Here is a 22170-nt window from a genome sequence, read left to right as displayed (position 1 = left end):
GAACAAGTCTATGGGTTGCCTTCTAGGCAGACAACCATATAAAGGTTATTCTTGGTTAAATTCACTGTCTTCCAACCGGAGAGAGGCTGAAAGGATGAGGAGCTGATGGTTGCAATGAGGTTGTTGTCCAGATGTAGCAGGACGAGGATGGCCCTGAAACAAATGGTCTGCCAAGGTTGTGAGTCTGTTATGAGCCAGACCCAGCTCCTGAAGAGCTTCTAGGTGTCCAAGAGCGCAATCATCCACTTGAGAGAGATTTAGGTTTGATAGGCCTTTAAAATCCAACTTTACGAACTTGGAAATCTTATTCATGGCCAAGTCTAAATTGCTTACTTTCCGCTGAATATCTATACGTATGACTTCAAGATTCCTGTTATAACAGAGTACTTTCATGTTAGAGGGGTCACTGAGATTACCCCGGATTGTGCAGTTTTTCAGGAAGTACCCACATACTGAATCAGCTAGACCCCAGCAATACATCAGGAAACAAAGAGTCTCAGCTGAGAGAATGTAGACCCACTGCTGACCCCAATAATGAAGTGAATTTAGAATTAATAAATTATTTCTGAGAACTAAGATCTAAAATTCTAACTGGTACTAGCATTTACTAATCTCCCGCTGTTGATGAAATACAAAATGCTTTGATTGCTGCTCACCCAAACAAGTAAATCTCTGAAACATCAAGTTATGCCTAATTGCTTGGTCAAGGAAATGTCTAAACCAGTGTTTTTGAAGACACTTCTTCGTGTCTCCTTAGTGTAATAACAGTTTGTGTCCACTAGATTACGTAACATGCAAAGTTATGTGTTAGTAAAGAAGGATCAGGGAATGCAACATGAAATTCTTAACTTTTTCAAGAGCATACCCATTTAGGCTCACGGCAAATATAGCCTAACAAAACCAACTCATGTTCAGATCTTTACAGAGCTGAACATTATAAGTGTTATAAATTGGTCCATAATGTGTAACTCTCATGTTTGATTGCATTGCCTTGGAAGATTATTAAGTGAGGGAGAGTTATTTGTGAGCAGTGGTGTAAAGTACTTAAGTAAAAATACTTTAAAGTACCACTTAAGTAGTTTTTTTGGGTATCTTTGACTACTTTTACTTCACTAGATTCCTTATTAAGAAGATATTTTACTTTTTACTCAATACATTTTCCTTGACACCCAAAAATACTCGTTACATTTTAAATGCTTAGCAGGCCAGGAAAATGGTTTAATTCATGCACTTATAAACAAAAAATCCCTGGTCATCCCTACTGCCGCTGATCTGGCAGACTCACTAAACACACATGCTTCGTTTGTAAATGATGTCTGAATGTTGGAGTGTGCCTCTGGCTTTCTGTAACTAAAAGAAAAAAGAAAATGGTGCCGTGTGGTTTTCTTAATATAAGAAATTTGAAATGATTTTTACTTTGACTTTTGATACTTAAGTATATTTTAGTAATTACATTTACTTTTGATTCTTAAGTATATTTTAAACCAAATACTTTGACTTATACTCAAGTAGAATTTTACTGGCTGACTTTTAATTGAGTCATTTTCTATTACGGTGTCTTTACTTTTACTCAAGTATGACAATTGGGTACTTTTCCCACCAATGTTTCTGTGATGCCCTGCGAAGACAAAAACTTAATGGAAAAGGGTTCAGTGTTTTACAAAGCAGGTATGCGAGAAGTATTCACAGACATTATGGCAGACATCCTTATTTGTGAGAGTCCTTATTTGAGACAAAACTGATACTATGTTCTTTATGATGTAATATAACTAATATAGATACTGTTTCCCTTTGTGTACTGACTTTCCCCATGTTATTGTTCTATTTATCATGCATACTCCATAGACTATATTTGATCCACAGGTGAAAGGAAAGAAAATGGAATAAATTGAGATAGGACATGTCGTTCTCATATCAAGGTGTGTGTGTGTGTGTGTGTGTGTGTGTGTGTGTGTGTGTGTGTGTGTGTGTGTGTGTGTGTGTGCATCCTGGCTTCAGGGCAATTCGTAGGATTTGGTATGTTAATTTTCTCCCTCCATTTAGTATAATATATTGTGTGTGTACACACAACTATGACAGCATGGAGTACACCCACCGACACTGTTAGAATACTATATTTTAAAGTTGGGGGAGTTCTCATCGCTGCTGCAGAGCAGAGCGCGTACCCCGCACATATTAAATCAACCACGCCTGGCCTCGACTAGTCCGACGGCCATATTGAATATCTTCACAAATCGCCTTACGGTGGATCTCAATTGCACGGTTTTCTCACTCATGTCCGTTCTAAAAGGCTCCACGAGAAAATTGGAGGTGACAAGGGTACATGAAATATAGTCGTTTAGTTTACAGCGTGGATAACCTGAAAGCATTGAATACTCGGGATTTTGTCGGTCTTTGAAGCCGTAGTCCTTCATCAGAGGTGAGTTTGTCTGTCTCCTTAGAAGAGCTTCTGCAAGCTGATGAAAAAGGGGAGATTTTTGTGTACTCGACGTGTTGCAAAAGTAGGCTAAGACAGGCCTTAATTTCAACCTATTACTGGTACATTTGCGAGGAAAATAAAACTGTCTTTATCTCTGAAAACCGTTTTTTGGCAGACAAGCTACTTTATTATTTGCGCAATAATAGTTTGCACTTAGACGAAAGCACAACATTAGGCTATGTGACACGCGGTCACATCTGTCTCTCGAAGATTTCAAAACTTGACTTATCTTGTTTGCAAAAACGTTTTTATTAGTGTGAAATGCATTGCCTCATGTTATTAGACCTGAAACGTAGCCTATAATATAATTCCAGTTTTACTTAGCCATGGCGTATAATTATTAGCAAGTATAATTTCGTTTCATTAGTTGGGTTAACCTGTTACAATGTAACATTGGCGGGTTTTGACGGTTGTCATCTATTACAAAGGGGGGCGGGCGGGTGAGTAGTGTAACCAGTGTTGCAATGATTGAACACTATTGCTCAACGCGATCACGGTCTATAAATTATAGCCTACAAATAATTCCGTTACTTTCTACAGGCGCCAATATTTAAGTACCCAGTGCATTAAACACCGGTCCTACCCAACGTTTTTTTTTACGCATGACAACATTTTTTGCAGAAAATAATCAGCAGCTGTACATAAGTGCGTTCAGCCACACCCGTCTATCGTACTAAACTTAACTCAATTTACCATCTGTTTGAAACATATGTTGAGGGTCATTAATGCCAATGATCTGCTGGATTTGGTTGCTTTGAATTGCGTACATGGTGGCCAGTCAGTAAATTTTTTCCCCAATTCTGGGTCCCATCATTGGTAAGGAACATGCACTTGAAATGAACTTTTGGGAGTGTTTGCCCAGGACTCAATGCACTGCATCAGAGGTGCACACAATGTTACAACTTATCACTGACAGTCTGATAGGGCCGGGACATACCAGTATCACGATATTCATTATTGTTAATGTCATGGCAAGGAAACCAAACACAAAGCAGATTTAACTTCTCTCCATTTTATCCCTCCATTACCCAAAAGGCTCAGGCTTTTCTGTTTACATCTACGCGGGCTGGCGCCCATGTCTCACTGGGCCAAAGCTGTCGTTTACATCACCATGGCTAACTGGACTTTAACACCTTTTCACAAGGCAACTGTTTTGATTATGCAGAGGTTGTTGATTCTGCTCTTCACAAGTCCTCATTGTCAGCCCTAGCTATGGAAACTGTTTCCCAGTATAACATCAGTATACACTAAGTGTAAAGGAGTCATCATGCTTCAGTTCGACTGGCGCCTACCCGAACTCAGCTGGTTGACCTGAACGAGTGTGCTCTCATAGTCCCTTACAAGACCTTTGCTAAAAATACTAGAAAAAAGCAGAAATAGTACTGTTTGTGCATCTTGAGATGCCGTAGCCAATATACGCTTCCTCAAAATAGTTAGAATTAATCTAAAATAACTCAATCTGTCATTCATTTTGACGTTTTTGCCAAGGATGTTTGGTACAGTATTTTTTCAAGTGAAGACATTTACATGAAAATGAGTTACGTTTTGTTGAATGGCAACAAACACTTAATTGAAGAATCCCTATTATTGACCAATCCGCTATGAAGGGGCCGAGACTTCGGCTGCCTACTTCGGCTAGTCTCTCAAAATGTTTGTGTGCATGAACATCCCAAAAGAAAATGACCAAAGACCAAAACAAACAAAAACTTCATAAAATATTGTCATATATGCAGGAACTGTTTCGGATGGAATACTGGTGTTAGTTGAAAAGCAGCACTGGGAGAAAAGGGTCAATATCAGGGGGTGCCTTTTATCTAGATATTTCCGGATATCTAACATTTTATTAGATATAAGGAGTAGACATGCTCCAGAAACGCATGTCCTTCATTTCATATATTGAGATAGGATATTCTCTGTAATGGGACAGTTCCTACAGGCATCCAATCCGGACCTCAGAAATCTCCCTACTACCATATGAGTACAGGGAGATATCTGGGGTGAGATCCCTTCAAGACATGCCCCTGATGCGTGTGCGCCCGCTTACATATTTTAACTCCGGAAAGGGTTTGTGTCAACATGCTGACATGTCTAAGCCTTTATACTTAGGCATAAACGAATCCACATACTTTCTGAAATGTATCATCTGTAATCATTACCTGATCCTTTTGGGATCTGTATTTCTCCCCAAATTATTAATTTCAATGGATATCCTTACATGATATGTAATATTCATCCTCATATGTCTGATTGAAAATGGACTAAATCTGACTCATGATCAATGTCCAGCATCCAAATGATTTTACCTGTTCAGGCACCGAAAATCATTGTGCTTCTTCACATAAAAGTGACATATCTGAGCATACAGCGCCATATTAAGAAGTAGGCTACAAGGCACAGAAAAGCAAATATTGTCATATTTAATTCAAAGCACATCTGCTATTTCTGTTTAAAAAATGCAGCATAGCAAATCCAGAGCTCCAATCGGAACACCTGTTTTCTGTAAAGATACAAACGTAGGCCAATCTATGCTGAAAATGTAGTTGATTTATTTAACAGAAAATAAAAGTTGCACACCCTCAATCCCCCTGCAAGCCCTGTTTGTTATGGATGCGATGGGTGCAGATTGGGTCGTCAGAGGCGGTCCCTGGTAGTCCAGGCCCTACGTGGTGATAGTTAGTGTTGGTCTGTAATCCACTCCAAACTGTCAATGCATAAATCATTCATCAAAATTGTGTCGATATTGCAAGAAAATATTGTCATTTCCCATAACCATACCACAAGGTAGCTACGTACCTGCTTCATTCATGACGAGAAAACGAACTGGTACAAACTAGCTAGCCAAGTTGCTGGTTAGCTAGTTAGCTATCTTATATTAACCAGTAATACAAAATGCGCCCAAACGTGTTCCCTGAAGGGAAAGACATTTTATTTGTTAGCTAGCTAGGCTACCAGTTGCTTTTACGCTCCCCCCTAATTAGCTAACCTACTTGATTCTAGTTAACGTTACTAAGATATAAATAAAACATCTCAAATTAGATGCTCATTTTAGCTTTAACTTATTTGAGGTATTTTCTGAACATTTTCTAATTTCTTTGTTTCTCCAGTCAGTTCGACCACACACCGTTTACAATCTAAAAAATTACAATTGGAACTCCACATCAGAAAATGTGTGATTCTTTTTGCTAGGCTACCAGTTACAGTGCTTTTAGCTTGCGGTTTGCGTGTGCCTTTATGCAGGTGGAATACAAAACGTTATTCAAGTGTCAAAGAATGATATGGATTTAATATTTGTCAAATTATTGAACATGTCCTCGAAATTGTATCAGAAATTGTCCTTATTTAGCATATCAAAAAGCATATCAGGATCCTGATTATGAACCTCAGTCATCTCAGCATATGTATTGCTTGTGCTGAGAAAATATACTATGCAGGACTACTGTCAGTATTTGTCGTCATATAGAGAAAATAAGATGTCCACATAGGCCTATCTCCGGATATCTAATGACTCAATATCCGGCCATACCATGTATGATATCCGGAGGGAATCCCATAATGATTTGTGCATGAATTCAAAAAATATTTGACAAATTATTGACCATGTGCTGAAAACTCAGAAATGCATCAGAAATTGTATTTTCAGCACATCAAGATCCAGATATGGACCTCAGCCAAGAAAAGCATATCTGGAATCAATACATTCATCTTGAATGTGCTGAGAAAACACAGATATGCGATATATACAGTCAGTATTTTGTCAACATGAAGAGAGAAAATAGGATGTCACATATCTCAAGATAGTGAATTGGTCCATATCCGGCCATAGGAAATGTCCATGTGTGATATTCAGAGTAATTCCAGCATTATATATGTCTAAAAGACACATCTGGATTCAGAATTTGTCCGGAAATGGTGCAAATCCACACAACTCAAAATATGCATTGGAAATGGTCTGTATCCTCTAGAATATCAAAAACGTGTCATGTAAAGATATCCCCTGTTATGGACCCTTTTCACCCAGTGCAGCAATAGTATGTATGACTGGGGGATGAGAGATTATGCTAAAGCCTTGGAGGGCTGAAATTGAATAGACCCCTCAGTCTCATGTTTTATTGTCTCCCAGGCAACCGTTCTATATTTGGATCAGGCGTAATCAACCTTACATCTTCTTACCAGGTGATTCAAGTCATGAGATTACACTACCACTGCACTCTTTACTGAAACAGCAATTTGATCAAACACGTAGTTTCTGTGTGGTTGATACCATTCCATTACTCCACTTGCAGCCATTATTATGAGAGGTCCTCCCCTCAGCAGTGTCCTGTAAATCACAGGTAATCCAAATGATCAATATAACTTACCAAGTTTGCTTTAATGATAGAAAACTAGAAAAGAAAGGAAAAGAGCACTATCAAATTAGAAATGAGTACATACAGTGCCTATCATAAGTATTCACCCCCCTTGGACCCCGAAAACTCTATTTTGTTATGAGTTATTGGAGATTTCTCTGTGCAACAATTGTTTTAGTAACGTCTATCTTATGTTTTACTTCCTGAGCTTTATTTCAGTCCTGGTGACCCTGACACCACAGTGACAATATCATCGTTACCCTCTCTACCCACTGACCTAAACTCCCTTTCCTCTCTTTCATTCCTTCCCCTTTGCCCTGGTTTCTCTGTCTTACCCATGTGTTGCATCAGCTGTTCTACCTGCATTAGATCTGCTACAATGTCCCCATAACTGAACTGATCTTCTCTGTCACCCAGGTCCTGTGAAACAGGGAAGCTATCCATCCTGTGACAGTTGTCTTCTCAGCTGCTGGGTGAAGGGAGGAGACAAACATGCCGAAACCGGTAAGACCTCAGAAACGGAACTATGAACTGAATTATAATGCAGTGGAAAGGATGAGATAACCAATTCAAAAACATCTGTGGTCTTCATTGGTCAGACTGCTTCCTGTCCAGTCGATGGGAACTTAGTTTGTACTGCTGGCAACACAAGGGATGTGGTTTCACTTCCTACTTGGGCCACATGCACTGACCTGACTGTTGACTGTCTGTAAGATGCTCTGGATAAGACTAGTGTCTTGAGTGTACAGGAAGTGTGTATGTGCTTGTACCGCCCACCCTACTTCACCCTTGCCCTTGATGGTTCCCTTCCAAGACCCATGGTGTGATGTAGGGTAGGCCTGCCAGGCTCTCAGCCCATCTCAGACACAGGGCCAGAGGCTCTGCAACACTGCTGCTATTGTTAACAGCTAATTGGACAGAGAGAATACCAGGGCCCTCTGCTGTACAAGAGAGATGCCAAAACAAACCATTCAATGCAGTGCATGGTATCAGATATCCACTGAACATTCTCACTGTTTCTCCTAGTTTCTCTGTTCATGTCTTAAGAAGCAGGTCGGGACATGGGGTTAGAGGATGAGTCATGTGGCTCTATTGCACAACTCCTGCTTTGATTTTATGCTTAGTTATGATACAGAGTTTGATTTACGGTCAGTGGAGGAAAACATTGTAGGGGAGGGAGTGTTTTGGAAGCCCTGGTAGGGGAACTGTTCTTGCGTGAGACTGGAGTTAAGCAGGGCTGGTTTTGGCTCATGTCAAATGATTAAGATGGCAGTTGGCTATACTCACTGTTCTCTCTCCTTGTGGATATATTGGGAATCTCGGGTGGTGGGGAAATGGCAGTGGAGAGAGGCGCAGACGTGCACTGATGATGTCATCATCTGATTCTCTCTGTCTCCTGAGTCATCAGCGCACCGCCCCAACACGGCGCACAGCAGAAACAGGCCAGGCATCCTTTTTTATAAGGTCACTGTCAAAGGCACTAGAGAATAGTATGTCCCCAAGAGTTTGTCAGCCACTCAGGGGCCACTCAAAGGCCCCTAAAAACCACCAAGGGGAATTTAGGGTGGCTGAATTCTTATCTGGAATATTCACAAGTTTAATTTGTCTATTACCCCTTGGCCTAAAATTTCTGCGCCCCGGCGGCAATGTAATTAACATACAGTGCATTTGGAAAGCATTCAGACCCCTTGACCAATTTGACATTTTCTTACCTTATAGCCTTATTCTAAAAAACATTCTCAGCAATCTACACACAACACCCCATAATGACAAGGCGAAAACATGTTTCTAGAAATGTTATCAAATTTATTTAAAAAACTGAAGTAATTTCCATAAGTATTCAGACTCTTTGCTATGACTTGAAATTGAGATCAAGTTCACCCTGTTTCCATTGGTCATCCTTCAGATGTTTCTACAACTTGATTGGAGTCCACCTGTGGTAAATGCAATTTATTGGACATGATTTGGAAAGGCACACACCTGTCTATATAAAGGTCCCACAGTTGACATTGCATTTCCGAACAAAAACCAAGCCATGAGGTCGAAGAAATTGTCCGTAGAGCTCCGAGACAGGATTGTGTCGAAGCACAGATCTGGGGACGGGTAGCAAAACATTTCTGCAGCATTGAAGGTCCCCAAGGCCTCCATCATTCTTAAATGGAAGAGGTTTGGACCCACTAAGTATCTTTCTAGAGTTGGCTGCCCGGCCAAACTGAGCAATCGGGGGAGAAGGGCCTTGGTCAGGGAGGTGACCAATCAGGCCTTAATGGTAGTGGCCAGACAGAAGCCACTCCTCAGTAAAAGGCACATGATAGCCCGCTTGGAGTTTGTCAAAAGGCACCCAAAGGACTCTGACCATGAGAAACAAGATTCTCTCGTCTGATGAAAACAAGATTTAAATCTTTGGCCTGAATGCCAAGCGTCACGTCTGGAGGAAACCTGGCACCATTCCTACGATGAAACATGGTGGCAGCAGCATCATGCTGTGGGGATGTTTTTCAGCGGCAGGGACTGAGAGACTAGTCAGGATTGCGGGAAAGATGAATGGAGCAAAGTACAGAGATCCTTGATGAAAACCTGCTCCAGAGCGCTCAGGACCTCAGACTGGGGTGAAGGTTCACCTTCCAACAGGACAACGACCCTAAGCACACAGCCAAGACAACGCAGGAGTAGTTTCCAAACAAGTCTCTGAATGTCCTTGAGTGGCACAGCCAGAGCGCAGACTTGAAAATAGCTGTGCGGCCACGCTCCCCATCCAACCTGACAGAGCTTGAGAGAATCTGCAGAGAAGAATGGGAGAAGCTTGTAGCGTCATGCCCAAGAAGACTCAAGGCTGTAATCGCTGCCAAAGGTGAATCAACAAAGTACTAAGTCAAGGGTCTGAATACTTATGTAAATGTGATATTCCATGTTTTTATTTTAAATAAATGTGCAAACATTTCTACAAACCTGTTTTTGCTTTGTCATTATGGGGTGTTGTGTGTAGATTGATGTGAGAAAAAAAACAATGTAATCAATTTTAGAATAAGGCTGTAATGCAACAAAATGTGGGAAAAGTCAAGAGGTCTGAATACTTTCTGAAGGCACTGTAATAAAAACATCCCCATCCAAATCTGTCTGTTTAAGCTAGAGAGATGTTATGTTTTGCATGGGCTGCATCTCAATCTACCGCATCCGCCGATATCCCCCTTCCGCATCTGCGGTGAAAGGTGGCAAAGCTAGAGTGGTGTTTGTCAGACCATGAGACGTCCCGAAAATCTGTCTTCTCATTTTTTTTATTTTTTTTATTTCACCTTTATTTAACCAGGTAGGCTAGTTGAGAACAAGTTCTCATTTGCAACTGCGACCTGGCCAAGATAAAGCATAGCAGTGTGAACAGACAACACAGAGTTACACATGGAGTGTGAAATTCACAATGAAAACATTTGTAGCGTACGAAGGGTTTAGCCTACAAACTATGAGGAAAGACGACTCTCACGAACACAATGGTGTACTCCGTTTTGCTCTAGGACGACCATAGGCTAGTACCGACTTCAGACGAGTCTTAAGTTCTAAATGGCTTTGGGAAGTCAAACTGCTCCTAACTCTTAATGGCAGGCTGCTTAGTAGGGCTGAGAGGCCATGTGCTTGTTTGTACCCCAGGCAAGGCCTGTGGTTTGCTGTGCTGGTAGCCCACCTCTGGGGTAGCGGTAAGTGTGAGGTCAGGGGGGTTGGGCTAGCCTATACTGAATAACCTGCATTATTCATTGGACATAAGAACTGGCACACTCTGACCAAACCCCTCCTCCCTTCCCGTGAGCTCGGCGGGGGGTGTTTATGACCCGACAGACCCCACAGGAAGGGACCCCTGCAGGGACGTGCCTGTTTTCTCTGCCTTGTTTGGTTTGCTGCAGAAGGGCCTGCGTGTGAATTGGGCCCATATAAATGGGAGAGCTGTGTCAACATCCTGTGGAAGAAGGGTAAGGGGATGAGTAGGGGGACAGGCTGTAAGTGGCGGGGGGGGGGGGGGTGTGTGACACTGCAGCCTTGTTTGCTAGCTTTGTTTACTGCTATATTTCTGTCTGCTAGTGAAAGCCCTGCAAGGCCATAGTGAGCTCTGAGGGCCTTGGTGAGCTCTGTCATATCACATAGATAAACCAACAACACAAAGTTGGAGCAGCATCCATTATCCTCACGCCTGCCTGTTGAAGTCCAAACAGACTGACTGGGCCCTAGTTAACATTCTAGCCTGCCCAGCGCTGCACTGTCCAGGGCTGCGTTCAGTACATAAAAATGGAATGTTTAATTGAACTGAAACGGTGCTGTACTGAACGACCAGTTAAAAACAGGGAGAGGTTGGATTGTGTGTTCAAAATGCACCACTGTTTTTTTGCTTCAATCCACACCCACTGAACAGAGCAAACCTATCTGTCTGTTCAGTACATACCAGAACGTTTTGGAAAAATGTGTTGTTCATTACAAACCGTTCCACAACGTAGCAAGCGTTCAAGCAAACTGAACACACCCCTGGTCTATGAGTCTGAGTGGAACGCTTCCTGATCCTGTGCTCTGTTGACAAGCACCCGACCTGATCCTGAGTACGTGTGTAGGTGGGGATTCCTCCCCTCCCTCCCCAGACAACCGGACAGACAGCTGCTCATTGGCCAGTGGGCCAGATTAACAACTCCTCTCTGACTAAAGGAGAGCAGTCCTGTGTGTCTGTGTCTGTCTGTCTGAGGCCTCCTCTCCTCTCAGCAAAGCCTTTGTAAACAGCTTATGGACAAACAGCTGCACATTAACTGAGGGGATTGTCTGAGAGAAGACTCATCCTCTAAACAACACGGAGAGACGCCATGACGAGCAACAGGATAAAGATTCTGACTGAAAAGTGTCTCAACTAACTTTTCTAGAACTCTCTCTCTCACACACACACTGTGTGGTCCATTAGGCCTTCCTTTCATCACCACTCTGTTCATGCATGGCCTCTCTGTGGCATTTGGCCGTCCACATTTAGCTCTGCCCCTACTGGCTCAGTCACATGGATGGTGGGAAACATGACCGCTAGAGGCAAAAGACAGATCCCTTTGACCATGTCCCTCACACACACCTCCTGATCACACTCCCAATTGCCCTAATATGAGTTCTCCTTAGATTCTTGTGCCGTTTTCTTCTAGGCCAGAATCAGAACCGGTGCTATCGCCAAGAGAAAGTGCTGATGTACTGTTTTTAGTTTGAAATCCACCAGTTGTATCACATTGATGGTTTATGTACTGTATTTTGGGTGTCATGAGTAACTGGGGCTTGGTTCAGTGGTGTTTTCAGAGGACGTGATTAGGCTGTGTGGGTGCTATAGCACGTCTCTCCTCCCCCTCTCCTTCTGTACACACACGGGGACAGCCAGGGATTATGGCGAGCCGTCTGTCTGCCTGGCTATAGCTAGACTACTCTCTTCGCCTTCACACTCCGTGGGCTAGTTGTGTTTTTGGCTCAGATACACATGCAGGCATAAACACACAGGCACACACACACACACACACACAGGCATACAGACCCAGAGATATAGACAGGCATGCACGTGTGCGCGTGAAGTCTAACAAAGGTCAGCACTTTCACAGCTGATTGCTGGTGGCAGGCAGCCCCCACACAAACACCAGGAAAGGGACATTCAAAACATCTGTCGGAAACACAAGTTAAGCACTTGACTCTCCATAACAGCTTTGTAACTCTGATACCCAATAAGGCGTCCGTTTGTCCTGCGGACACTGCATGTTGCTACTTCATTATATAACGGGACTAAGGCATGGTCTTTCCAAGTCAGTTTATCGCTGTTGGTTAGCTCTTTAGGAAAGACATGTTACTTTTAACCTTTTAACGCGTCCGATCACGTATGTGTGATCATTGTTGAGTGGTCCCTGCAGCGTACGATCACAAACGTGACTGGAACAGTAGCATCAAAGTATGATGCAACAAACGTGACTGGAACAGTAGCATCAAAGTATGATGCAACAAACGTGACTGGAACAGTAGCATCAAAGTATGATGCAACAAACGTGACTGGAACAGTAGGATCAAAGTATGATGCAACAAACGTGACTGGAACAGTAGCATCAAAGTATGATGCAACAAACGTGACTGGAACAGTAGGATCAAAGTATGATGCAACAAACGTGACTGGAACAGTTGCATCAAAGTATGATGCAACAAACGTGACTGGAACAGTAGCATCAAAGTATGATGCAACAAACGTGACTGGAACAGTAGCATCAAAGTATGATGCAACAAACGTGACTGGAACAGTAGCATCAAAGTATGATGCAACAAACGTGACTGGAACAGTAGCATCAAAGTATGATGCAACAAACGTGACTGGAACAGTAGGATCAAAGTATGATGCAACAAACGTGACTGGAACAGTAGCATCAAAGTATGATGCAACAAACGTGACTGGAACAGTAGGATCAAAGTATGATGCAACAAACGTGACTGGAACAGTAGCATCAAAGTATGATGCAACAAACGTGACTGGAACAGTAGGATCAAAGTATGATGCACAAACGTGACTGGAACAGTAGCATCAAAGTATGATGCAACAAACGTGACTGGAACAGTAGCATCAAAGTATGATGCAACAAACGTGACTGGAACAGTAGCATCAAAGTATGATGCAACAAACGTGACTGGAACAGTAGCATCAAAGTATGATGCAACAAACGTGACTGGAACAGTAGCATCAAAGTATGATGCAACAAACGTGACTGGAACAGTAGCATCAAAGTATGATGCACAAACGTGACTGGAACAGTAGCATCAAAGTATGATGCAACAAACGTGACTGGAACAGTAGCATCAAAGTATGATGCAACAAACGTGACTGGAACAGTAGCATCAAAGTATGATGCAACAAACGTGACTGGAACAGTAGCATCAAAGTATGATGCAACAAACGCATCTAAACAGCATTGTCTGAAAAGCATCTAAACAATGTTTTCTACTGATGGGAAATAAAGGTCTTCACAACTTTATTCCATAATTTAACCTTTTTATTGTAAAAGATAAATGCGAACTTCATCATCCAAACATAACATGGAACACATCCACAGTTAAACTCATTCCATAAACCAGTCCAAATAACAGGTTGCGCTGACAAAAACAAAACATAAGTTAGGTCGCTAACAGCTAGGCTTGTTTACAATGTACCACATCTCTGGTGATGGGAGAAATGTAGTATTGTTTAGAAAAGAGATGTATGTCCGCTAAGCTAACAGAAGCTAAATTCTTTATGATGGCAGACATGTTTTTGTTTGTTTGACTTGGCGAAAACTTCCTAATCCCAGAATGCCATTCACTATAAGACGCAAATAAACAAGTCAAAGATGGCTGCGCTCATTACCTGAAAAATATGAACATAGTTGAGCCACTTTTCAGCATATTACAAATCGTTGATGTACTTGTTAGTGTATACAAGAACCTGAGCACATGACTTGACAAGTCATTTACCGTTTTTGACAAATCACAAATGTTTTCACCTCACAGATCATCACACCAAATACAAGCCTACTGCCTAACCGTAGTGATAAAGCTATGCAGGGATGTACCCATTTTAGGGGGGTTTGTGAGGGGGTTCATTTCATTTTTGCGGGGTTTTCAAGTCCATGGGGGTAGAAATGGGTGAAGGTATTGGGAGGGATATGATGCAGGAAATATTACAATGGGGGATTTATCAATAAATGGGGGGGGCAAACACAGAAGTTTATACGATCAAATAAAACCCCTGGAAAGGGGGTCTGAGCTGGTAACCCTGAGGTACCAAAGTTACAATCTGATGCCATGTTCAAAACAACTGGGAAATCTCAGACTTCCGACTTCAATGCGTACAAGACAATAGGGAACTCTGGGGGGCGACGAGCCAAACATGGCAACAGACATGGCGCCACACATAGCCGGCAAATAGCTTAGCATTGGCTTATAATAATCAGTACAACATTCAAAAGTATTTTACACACCTGTCCATTACAATCTATGCATTATTTGTCACCAGTACTTGAAAACGTGAATAAAACGGTAAATACATTAGAATCCATATCTACGGTGTGCTACAGCAGAAACAACACTATATACAGAAAATAGGCCACTTACTTTGATAGGAACGCACACATGTCTAAAGTCCAATTTGTAAGGAAAACAACAATGAAGGCAATGCGGGCGCCAGCCTGAAAATGTGCTGGGGGGAAAATGTTGTGCATGGCCTGTTCTGACTAGGATGCACAATGTTTTCATACTTGATCTGGGGAAACGCTAGGGAGTGCTTGAGCTCTCGAGAGCTCTCGCTCTCAAGTTTGTCGGGCTCAGTAAAGCCTCAAACAAAAATTGTTCGCAACAGTGAAATGGGCTACCTATGTGAATTAACGAGGAAATGGAACACATCTCAATTCAAACTGTTAGAGTATAGAACATGTTAGAAAATCATTTGAAATTGACAAGTTGAAACATAGCAGGCAGTATTAGAGGTCGACCGATTAATTGGAATGGCGATTTCAAGTTTTCATAACAATCGGTAATCAGTATTTTTGGACACCGATTTGCCTATTTATTTAAAAAATGTTATTTATTTAATTTAACTAGGCAAAGAACACATTCTTATTTTCAATGACGGCCTAGGAACGGTGGGTTAACTGCCTTGTTCAGGGGCAGAACGACAGATTTTTTCCTTGTCAGCTCAGGGATTCATTTTTGCAACCTTCCGGTTACTAGTCCAACGCTCTAACCACCTGCCTTTACATTGCACTCCACGAGGAGCCTGCGTGGCAGGCTGACTACCTGTTACGTGAGGGCAGCAAGAAGCCAAGGTAAGTTGCTAGCTAGTATTAAACTTATCTTATAAGAAACAATCAATCTTAACATAATCACTAGTTAACTACACATGGTTGATGATATTACTAGTTTATCTAGCGTGTCCTGCGTTGCATATAATCGATGCGGTGCCTGTTAATTTCTCAACGAATCACAGCCTACTTCGACAAACGGTTGATGATTTAACAAGCGCATTTGCGAAAAAAACACTGTCGGTGCACCAATGTACCTAACCATAAACATCAATGCCTTTCTTTAAAATCAATGCACAAGTATACATTTTTAAACCTGCATATTTAGTTAATATTGCTGCTAACATGAATTTCTTATAAATAGGGAAATTGTCACTTCTCTTGCGTTCCGTGCAAGCAGTCAGGGTATATGCAGCAGTTTGGGCCGCCTGGCTCATTGCAAACTGTGTGAAGACTATTTCGTCCTAACAAAGAAAGCCTTCATCCGTACTCTCATCCTACTCCTCCTCTGTTCCTCGGGTGATGTGGAGGTAAACCCAGGCCCCGCGTGTCCCCAGGCACCCTCATTTGTTGACTTCTGTGATCGAAAAAGCCTTGGTTTCATGCATGTCAACATCAGAAGCCTCCTCCCTAAGTTTGTTTTACTCACTGCTTTAGCACACTCCGCCAACCCTGATGTCCTTGCCGTGTCTGACTCCTGGCTTAGGAAGGCCACCAACAATTCTGAGATTTCCATACCCAGCTGCAACATTTTCCGTCAAGATAGAACTGCCGAAGGGGGAGGAGTTGCAATCTACTGCAGAGAGAGCCTGCAAAGTTCTGTCATACTTTCCAGATCTATACCCAAACAGTTTGAACTTCTAATTTAAAAAATGTACCTCTCCAGAAATAAGTCTCACTGTTGCCGCCTTATAAATTAGCAAAAAATTATAACCTATTTTTGCTTTGTCATTTGTCATTATGGGGTATTTTGTATAGATTTGATAACTTTTTAGAATACATTTTTGAAAAAGCTGTAACGTAACATTGTGGAAAAGGTCAAGCGGTCTGAATACTTTCTGAAGGCACTGTACTTACACACTTTTACACATTTGCTGCTGCTGGTATTTATTTTACGTGTGTTATCTATCCTCATATCTAGTCACTTTACTGTATCTACCTCATCTCGTACTTCTGCACGTTGAGCTGGTACTGGTTCTCTCTGTATATAGCTCCACATTGATCTGGTACTGGTACTCCCTGTATATAGCTCCACATTGATCTGGTACTGGTACTCCCTGTATATAGCTCCACATCGATCTGGTACTCCCTGTATATAGCTCCACATTGATCTGGTACTGGTACTCCCTGTATATAGCTCCACATCGATCTGGTACTGGTACTCCCTGTATATAGCTCCACATTGATCTGGTACTGGTACTCCCTGTATATAGCTCCACATTGATCTGGTACTGGTACTCCCTGTATATAGCTCCACATTGATCTGGTACTGGTACTCCCTGTATATAGCTCCACATTGATCTGGTACTGGTACTCCCTGTATATAGCCTCACATTGATCTGGTACTGGTACTTCCTGTATATAGCTCCACATTGATCTGGTACTGGTACTCCCTGTATATAGCTCCATTCTTGTGTATTTTATTTCTCTAGTTTTCGTATTATTTTTCGACTCTGCAGCATTGAATGGCTTGTAAGTGTAAGCAACCATTTCAAGGTAAAGCATACACCAGTTGTATTCGCTGCATGTGACAAATACAATTTGACTTGATTTGTCTGCTCAATATACATCTGTTAGGAAGAAGTTTATCTACCAAACATGCTATCAGAGTTCTAGCTCTAGTCTACTTGCTTTTTCCTGTGCTGTACTAGGATGCAGGTGGATGGGGTTGCATGTGTGTGTAACAGTATAGCTTCCGTCCCTCTCCTCGCCCCTACCTGGGCTCGAACCAGGGACACCTCTGCACACATCAACAACTGACACCCCTGAAGCATCGTTACCCATCGCTCCACAAAAGCCGCGGCCCTCGCAGAGCAAGGGAAACAACTACTTCAAGGTCTCAAGAGCGAGTGATGTCACCGATTGAAATGTTATTAGCGCGCACCCCGCTAACTAGCTAGCCATTTCACACCGGTTACATGTGCTTTCATTGGAGAGTGCTGAATAGTTAGTGGGGCAGAGCGAGAGTACAGGAGGTTTCATGGCTAATTAATGCTAGCGAGACAGAGGCAGATGCACAATCTCTACAGTGTGATGTTTGTGAGAGTCACAGTACTATGCTGGATATTTAAACGTTTTCTGGATAAGTAATGGTGTGTGTGTGTGTGTGTGTGTGTGTGTGTGTGTGTGTGTGTGTATAAACGGGGATAGAGAATGTGTGTGTTGTGTTCCTGTCCTGAGGTTTCATGGGTAATTCATGATAGAAAGAGGAAGAGGGGCGAGCAAGGGAAGCTGCTTCTCTCAATGGGCCACTAAGGTACTGTAACCTTAGTCGCCCACAGCTGCACTATCCGGATTGGAGTGCAGCTGGCCGCCACTCGGCATCATCTTTCTCTCTCTGCATATCGCACTGTGTGTCTTTTTTTATTTTCCCCTCTGCCTCTCCAGTGAGGAGGTGTGTGTGTGTTTGGGTAAACAGGGATGGAGAATGTGTGTGTCAGTCATGGAGGATGCCCTTGGGATCAGGCCTATTCTATCAGCTGGGTGTCAGGTCTGGTGCCAGGCCAGCCTGGTGCAGCTCAGACAGCAGCAGCCAATGGCTGGCCTTGCTCCTCTGCTCCGCCTCACAGGGAGGAGGAGGCGGTGGCCGCTAGGAAGGGGAGTACTCACTGAGTGCTGAGAGGGCAAAAAGACACACAGGCACTGCATTAGCTCATTCAAACACACACAACACTCCTTCAGTTCTCTGTCTTGCTGGAAGGCCTTTGTTGCTCCCTTGAGGAGTGTTCAGTCTCCTGCACTAAAACAAACTGAAATGTAATTTGTTAATTTCATGTCCACCAAAATGGCTGACTCATTACCATTTTAAATGTGTTAACGCTGCATCTGACACTTCCTGAAACGCTGACCATGGCACACAGTGGTGATGGTGTCGCGTGAAAAGTTGACAGCCTACAGTACAGCAATACAGTGAATGGAACATTACATGCAAACTGGCAAATAACATGCAAACTTGTTTTGTAGATTAATGTGCGGGTGACCACCATGGACGCAGAGCTGGAGTTTGCCATCCAGCCCAACACCACTGGCAAACAGCTCTTTGACCAGGTAAGCAAGGGCCAGGACTCAAACTGAGAATTCACATAACTTAAAACCTAATAGAACTATAGTATGAAATGTAATCTCATGTAAGATGAAGTGGGTGCTTTACATTGTTCCCGGATGAGGTTAATTTCTCCCTTTTTGTTAGTATTATCGTGGAAGATTAGTCTGTTGATATACACTGTCCTGATTGACGTGTAGTTAGTTACTGTTGTCATAGTATCAGTACTGTTCTCCTGTCATAATGGTGCAGCGTTACTGTGACTGACAGCCAGTTACTGTTGTCATAGTATCAGTACTGTTCTCCTGTCATAATGAAGCAGTGTTACTGTGACTGACAGTCAGTTACTGTTGTCATAGTATCAGTACTGTTCTCCTGTTATAATGGAGCAGTGTTACTGTGACTGACAGTCAGTTACTCTTGTCATAGTATCAGTACTGTTCTCCTGTCATAATGGAGCAGCGTTACTGTGACTGACGGTCATGCCGAGGCAGCACGGACCCCACCCCCCATGGATGCTTTTCCAGCATCCATATCCACCCATTGCAGTATTGATGTCCCTGGCTGAAATATTCATATGATATAGACATCTAGCTAGCTGGGGTAAAACTGTGGCCTGTCCTGGTCCTATGGTTCACTCAAAGGATTTCTCCCACCTCAATGAGTTGAGAGTGGAGACAATGTCCCCAATTAATTACATTGATGTCGTTTCAACAATGACATGGTTATACTGTAGTTTTGAGGGTGCATTGGAGGTCATTGAATGATGGACTGTTTTCGGGATCTTTATTGTTTTCTGCAACTTCTCAGCCTGACACTGGAGGATGATGATGATATTGTAATGTCCGAGCATCATTTCTATCTCTGTTGAGGTTCCTATATGCCTGTAAAGCTACTCTGTAACACATGTTAACAATATCGCCATGACAACAAACGGTACCAGAGCATTTTCTCACAAACAGAAGCTGGAGAGTGTTTAGGAGGGCTGAAGAACTGTAGTAAATGAGACCATTGACATGTGCAGGCAGGTGGCGACTGTCCTGGACTGTGTGTCCAGCTGTCTTCATACACTTCACAGTGTGTGTTTTGTATTCCCAACACACACACACACACAATCAATTTCCAGGAATTCATCAGGAGTTATGGACATCTGCCTCATTGCCCTCCTCTGCAGTTAACAGACAGAGTGAATCTAAGTAGCTTGTTGCCGCGTGTCAACTGGCTGGCCTATTAGTCACCCTCCCAGAGTTTTTAATGGTGAGCCCAGGGCCCATTATGGAGGAGTTATGCCACAGCGGGCTCATCGCTGCCGAGGAGCCTCTAGTCAGGCAGAGGCTAAAACGCCCCTCTCAATTAAACCTGCATTGCAGTATTTATTTACACAGTAACATGTGAGCCTAACTTTCATCCTAGTCGCAAAGTCTGAACTTTTGTCATGAAACAAATGGTTGCTAGCATGTTGCGTTCTATAGGACTTTTCACATGAGAAATGTATGACTTTCTCAGTAATCCCACCCTCCCAACTGTTTAATGGTGGAGTATTGTCTGATGTTAACAGGTGGTGAAGACGGTGGGGCTTCGAGAGGTCTGGTTCTTCGGACTGCAGTACGTGGACAGCAAGGGTTACAGCACGTGGCTGAAGCTTAATAAAAAGGTGTCTACTCTCGTGTTTTCTCTTGGTTTCTCTATCTCTTCTCTCTCTCTCTGTTTCCAGAGCGACTGCCAGCAGTCAGTTTGAGCTGGTTATTAGGCTGTGGTCAGGGGGCCTCAAATGTGCACTTTCACAGACTTCCTGTCATACTCAGGCCAAAGACCCTCCGGCCCCCCCAAAAAACTGCTCTGAAGTGCCGTAAAAGACAGAGAGAGGGAGTGTGTCAGTGTATGTGTTTCTTGTTGGAACCAGTTCAGTAGTCGTAGAGCAGTGTGGTTCTGTCAGGGTGATCTACAGCAGGGTTCCTTTTTAACAGTTGTCTCCAGTGGAAAGTGTTCTGATTCTTGGCCCCGGAGTCTGGGACATAAGCAGCTGTAAAGAGGGTCCAATCCGATCACTAATTAGGATAAGATTAGATAACAGAAGTTTGTTCATACCTTTATGGCTTCATAACCAACTTCTATGATTTAGCTTTATAGCCCAGCTTATAAAGCTTAGATTGTAAAGCTTCTGGATCCTCCAAGTATCTCAATAGTCAAACACGGATGCTTACTGTGTATGCATCTTAGCCAGCCACGTTTTTCCCCTGTCAGTGCAGATAAGGGAGAGGAGACAAGGAGATAGAAGGCACTCCAGACTACTGACAGTCGTCTAGTCTACCTCTAGTGGTCTTGTGTCTGTACAGGGCTTTAAAGGTGTTGTCCTTGTCCCCTCCAGGTGACAGCCCAGGATGTAAAGAAGGAGAACCCTCTGCAGTTTAAGTTCCGGGCCAAGTTCTTCCCTGAGGACGTGTCTGAGGAGCTGATCCAGGAGATCACACAGAGACTCTTCTTCCTGCAGGTAACTGATACTAGCTGTGTTCCAATACTCATACTAACCATACTATTTGTGACATAAATTGAGAATGTAGTATGCTTATTGGTCATAGTATGGATATATTTAGTATGCCAAAAATTCCCGGATGTTGTACATTCGCCAAAATACGAAGAATGCAAACAGTGGACACTATTTCTGTGCTTTTAGGGCCCATAATGTAATTCTTCACAAATTGGGTGCGGCTTCAACGGTACACTCACCTGAAAGGATACCGTTAGTTCATCTTAGTATACAAATAGTATGTAGTATACAGTATGTTAGTATGGGTATTCGAACAAAGCTTCTGTCTTTGTCGCACAGTGATGACACCACGTCAGTCGGGGGGGGGGGGGGGGCTTTTCATTGTTGGTCTAGGATTCTAAGTCATCAGTATTCTAAGTCTTGACAGTCAAAAACAGACATACTCTTTTTTTTTGTATTTGTTTTACTCGTGGTGTCTTAATGCCAAATCCTTCCTAAGTTCAGTACCTTACTGGGCAAGGTGAGGTCACATGACCTCTACTTTATTTTTCCCTTTTTGTTTTTCCTCTCTCCTTTTGGCTTCTCTGACCAGGTGAAAGAGGCCATTTTGAACGATGAGAACTACTGTCCCCCGGAGACTGCCGTGCTGCTGGCATCCTACTCTGTCCAGGCCAAGTACACCGACTACAACAAAGACAGCCACAAGCCTGGCTACCTCACCAACGACAGACTGCTTCCACAGAGGTGAGTGGCCACTGGCCAGAAGCAGGAATATCCCGGAGTCATGCACCAAC

The 22170-nt window shown here is 42.8% G+C and overlaps 1 protein-coding gene and 1 pseudogene across 1 annotated transcript in view; one reads left to right on the top strand and one right to left on the bottom strand.

Annotated features, from left to right (window-relative positions):
• Nucleotides 1–8: 8 nt before the first annotated feature.
• Nucleotides 9–4850, bottom strand: LOC139566222 (decorin-like; annotated as a pseudogene).
• LOC139566241 (radixin-like) overlaps nucleotides 2169–22170 on the top strand; it is a 107565-nt gene continuing 87563 nt past the window's right edge. The window contains exons 1-6 of the mRNA XM_071387280.1: nucleotides 2169–2419; nucleotides 7243–7329; nucleotides 18810–18893; nucleotides 20447–20542; nucleotides 21257–21379; nucleotides 21969–22120. Coding sequence (XP_071243381.1) covers nucleotides 7318–7329; nucleotides 18810–18893; nucleotides 20447–20542; nucleotides 21257–21379; nucleotides 21969–22120 — 467 coding nt within the window. The 5' untranslated portion in view covers nucleotides 2169–2419; nucleotides 7243–7317. The remainder of the gene's footprint in view (nucleotides 2420–7242; nucleotides 7330–18809; nucleotides 18894–20446; nucleotides 20543–21256; nucleotides 21380–21968; nucleotides 22121–22170) is intronic.

This window comes from Salvelinus alpinus, chromosome 38 (genome assembly GCF_045679555.1).
Source record: "Salvelinus alpinus chromosome 38, SLU_Salpinus.1, whole genome shotgun sequence".
NCBI classification, from domain to species: domain Eukaryota; kingdom Metazoa; phylum Chordata; class Actinopteri; order Salmoniformes; family Salmonidae; genus Salvelinus; species Salvelinus alpinus.
The sequence above is the reverse complement of the archived record's forward strand: the minus strand, read 5'-3'. Positions and strand labels throughout refer to the sequence as shown.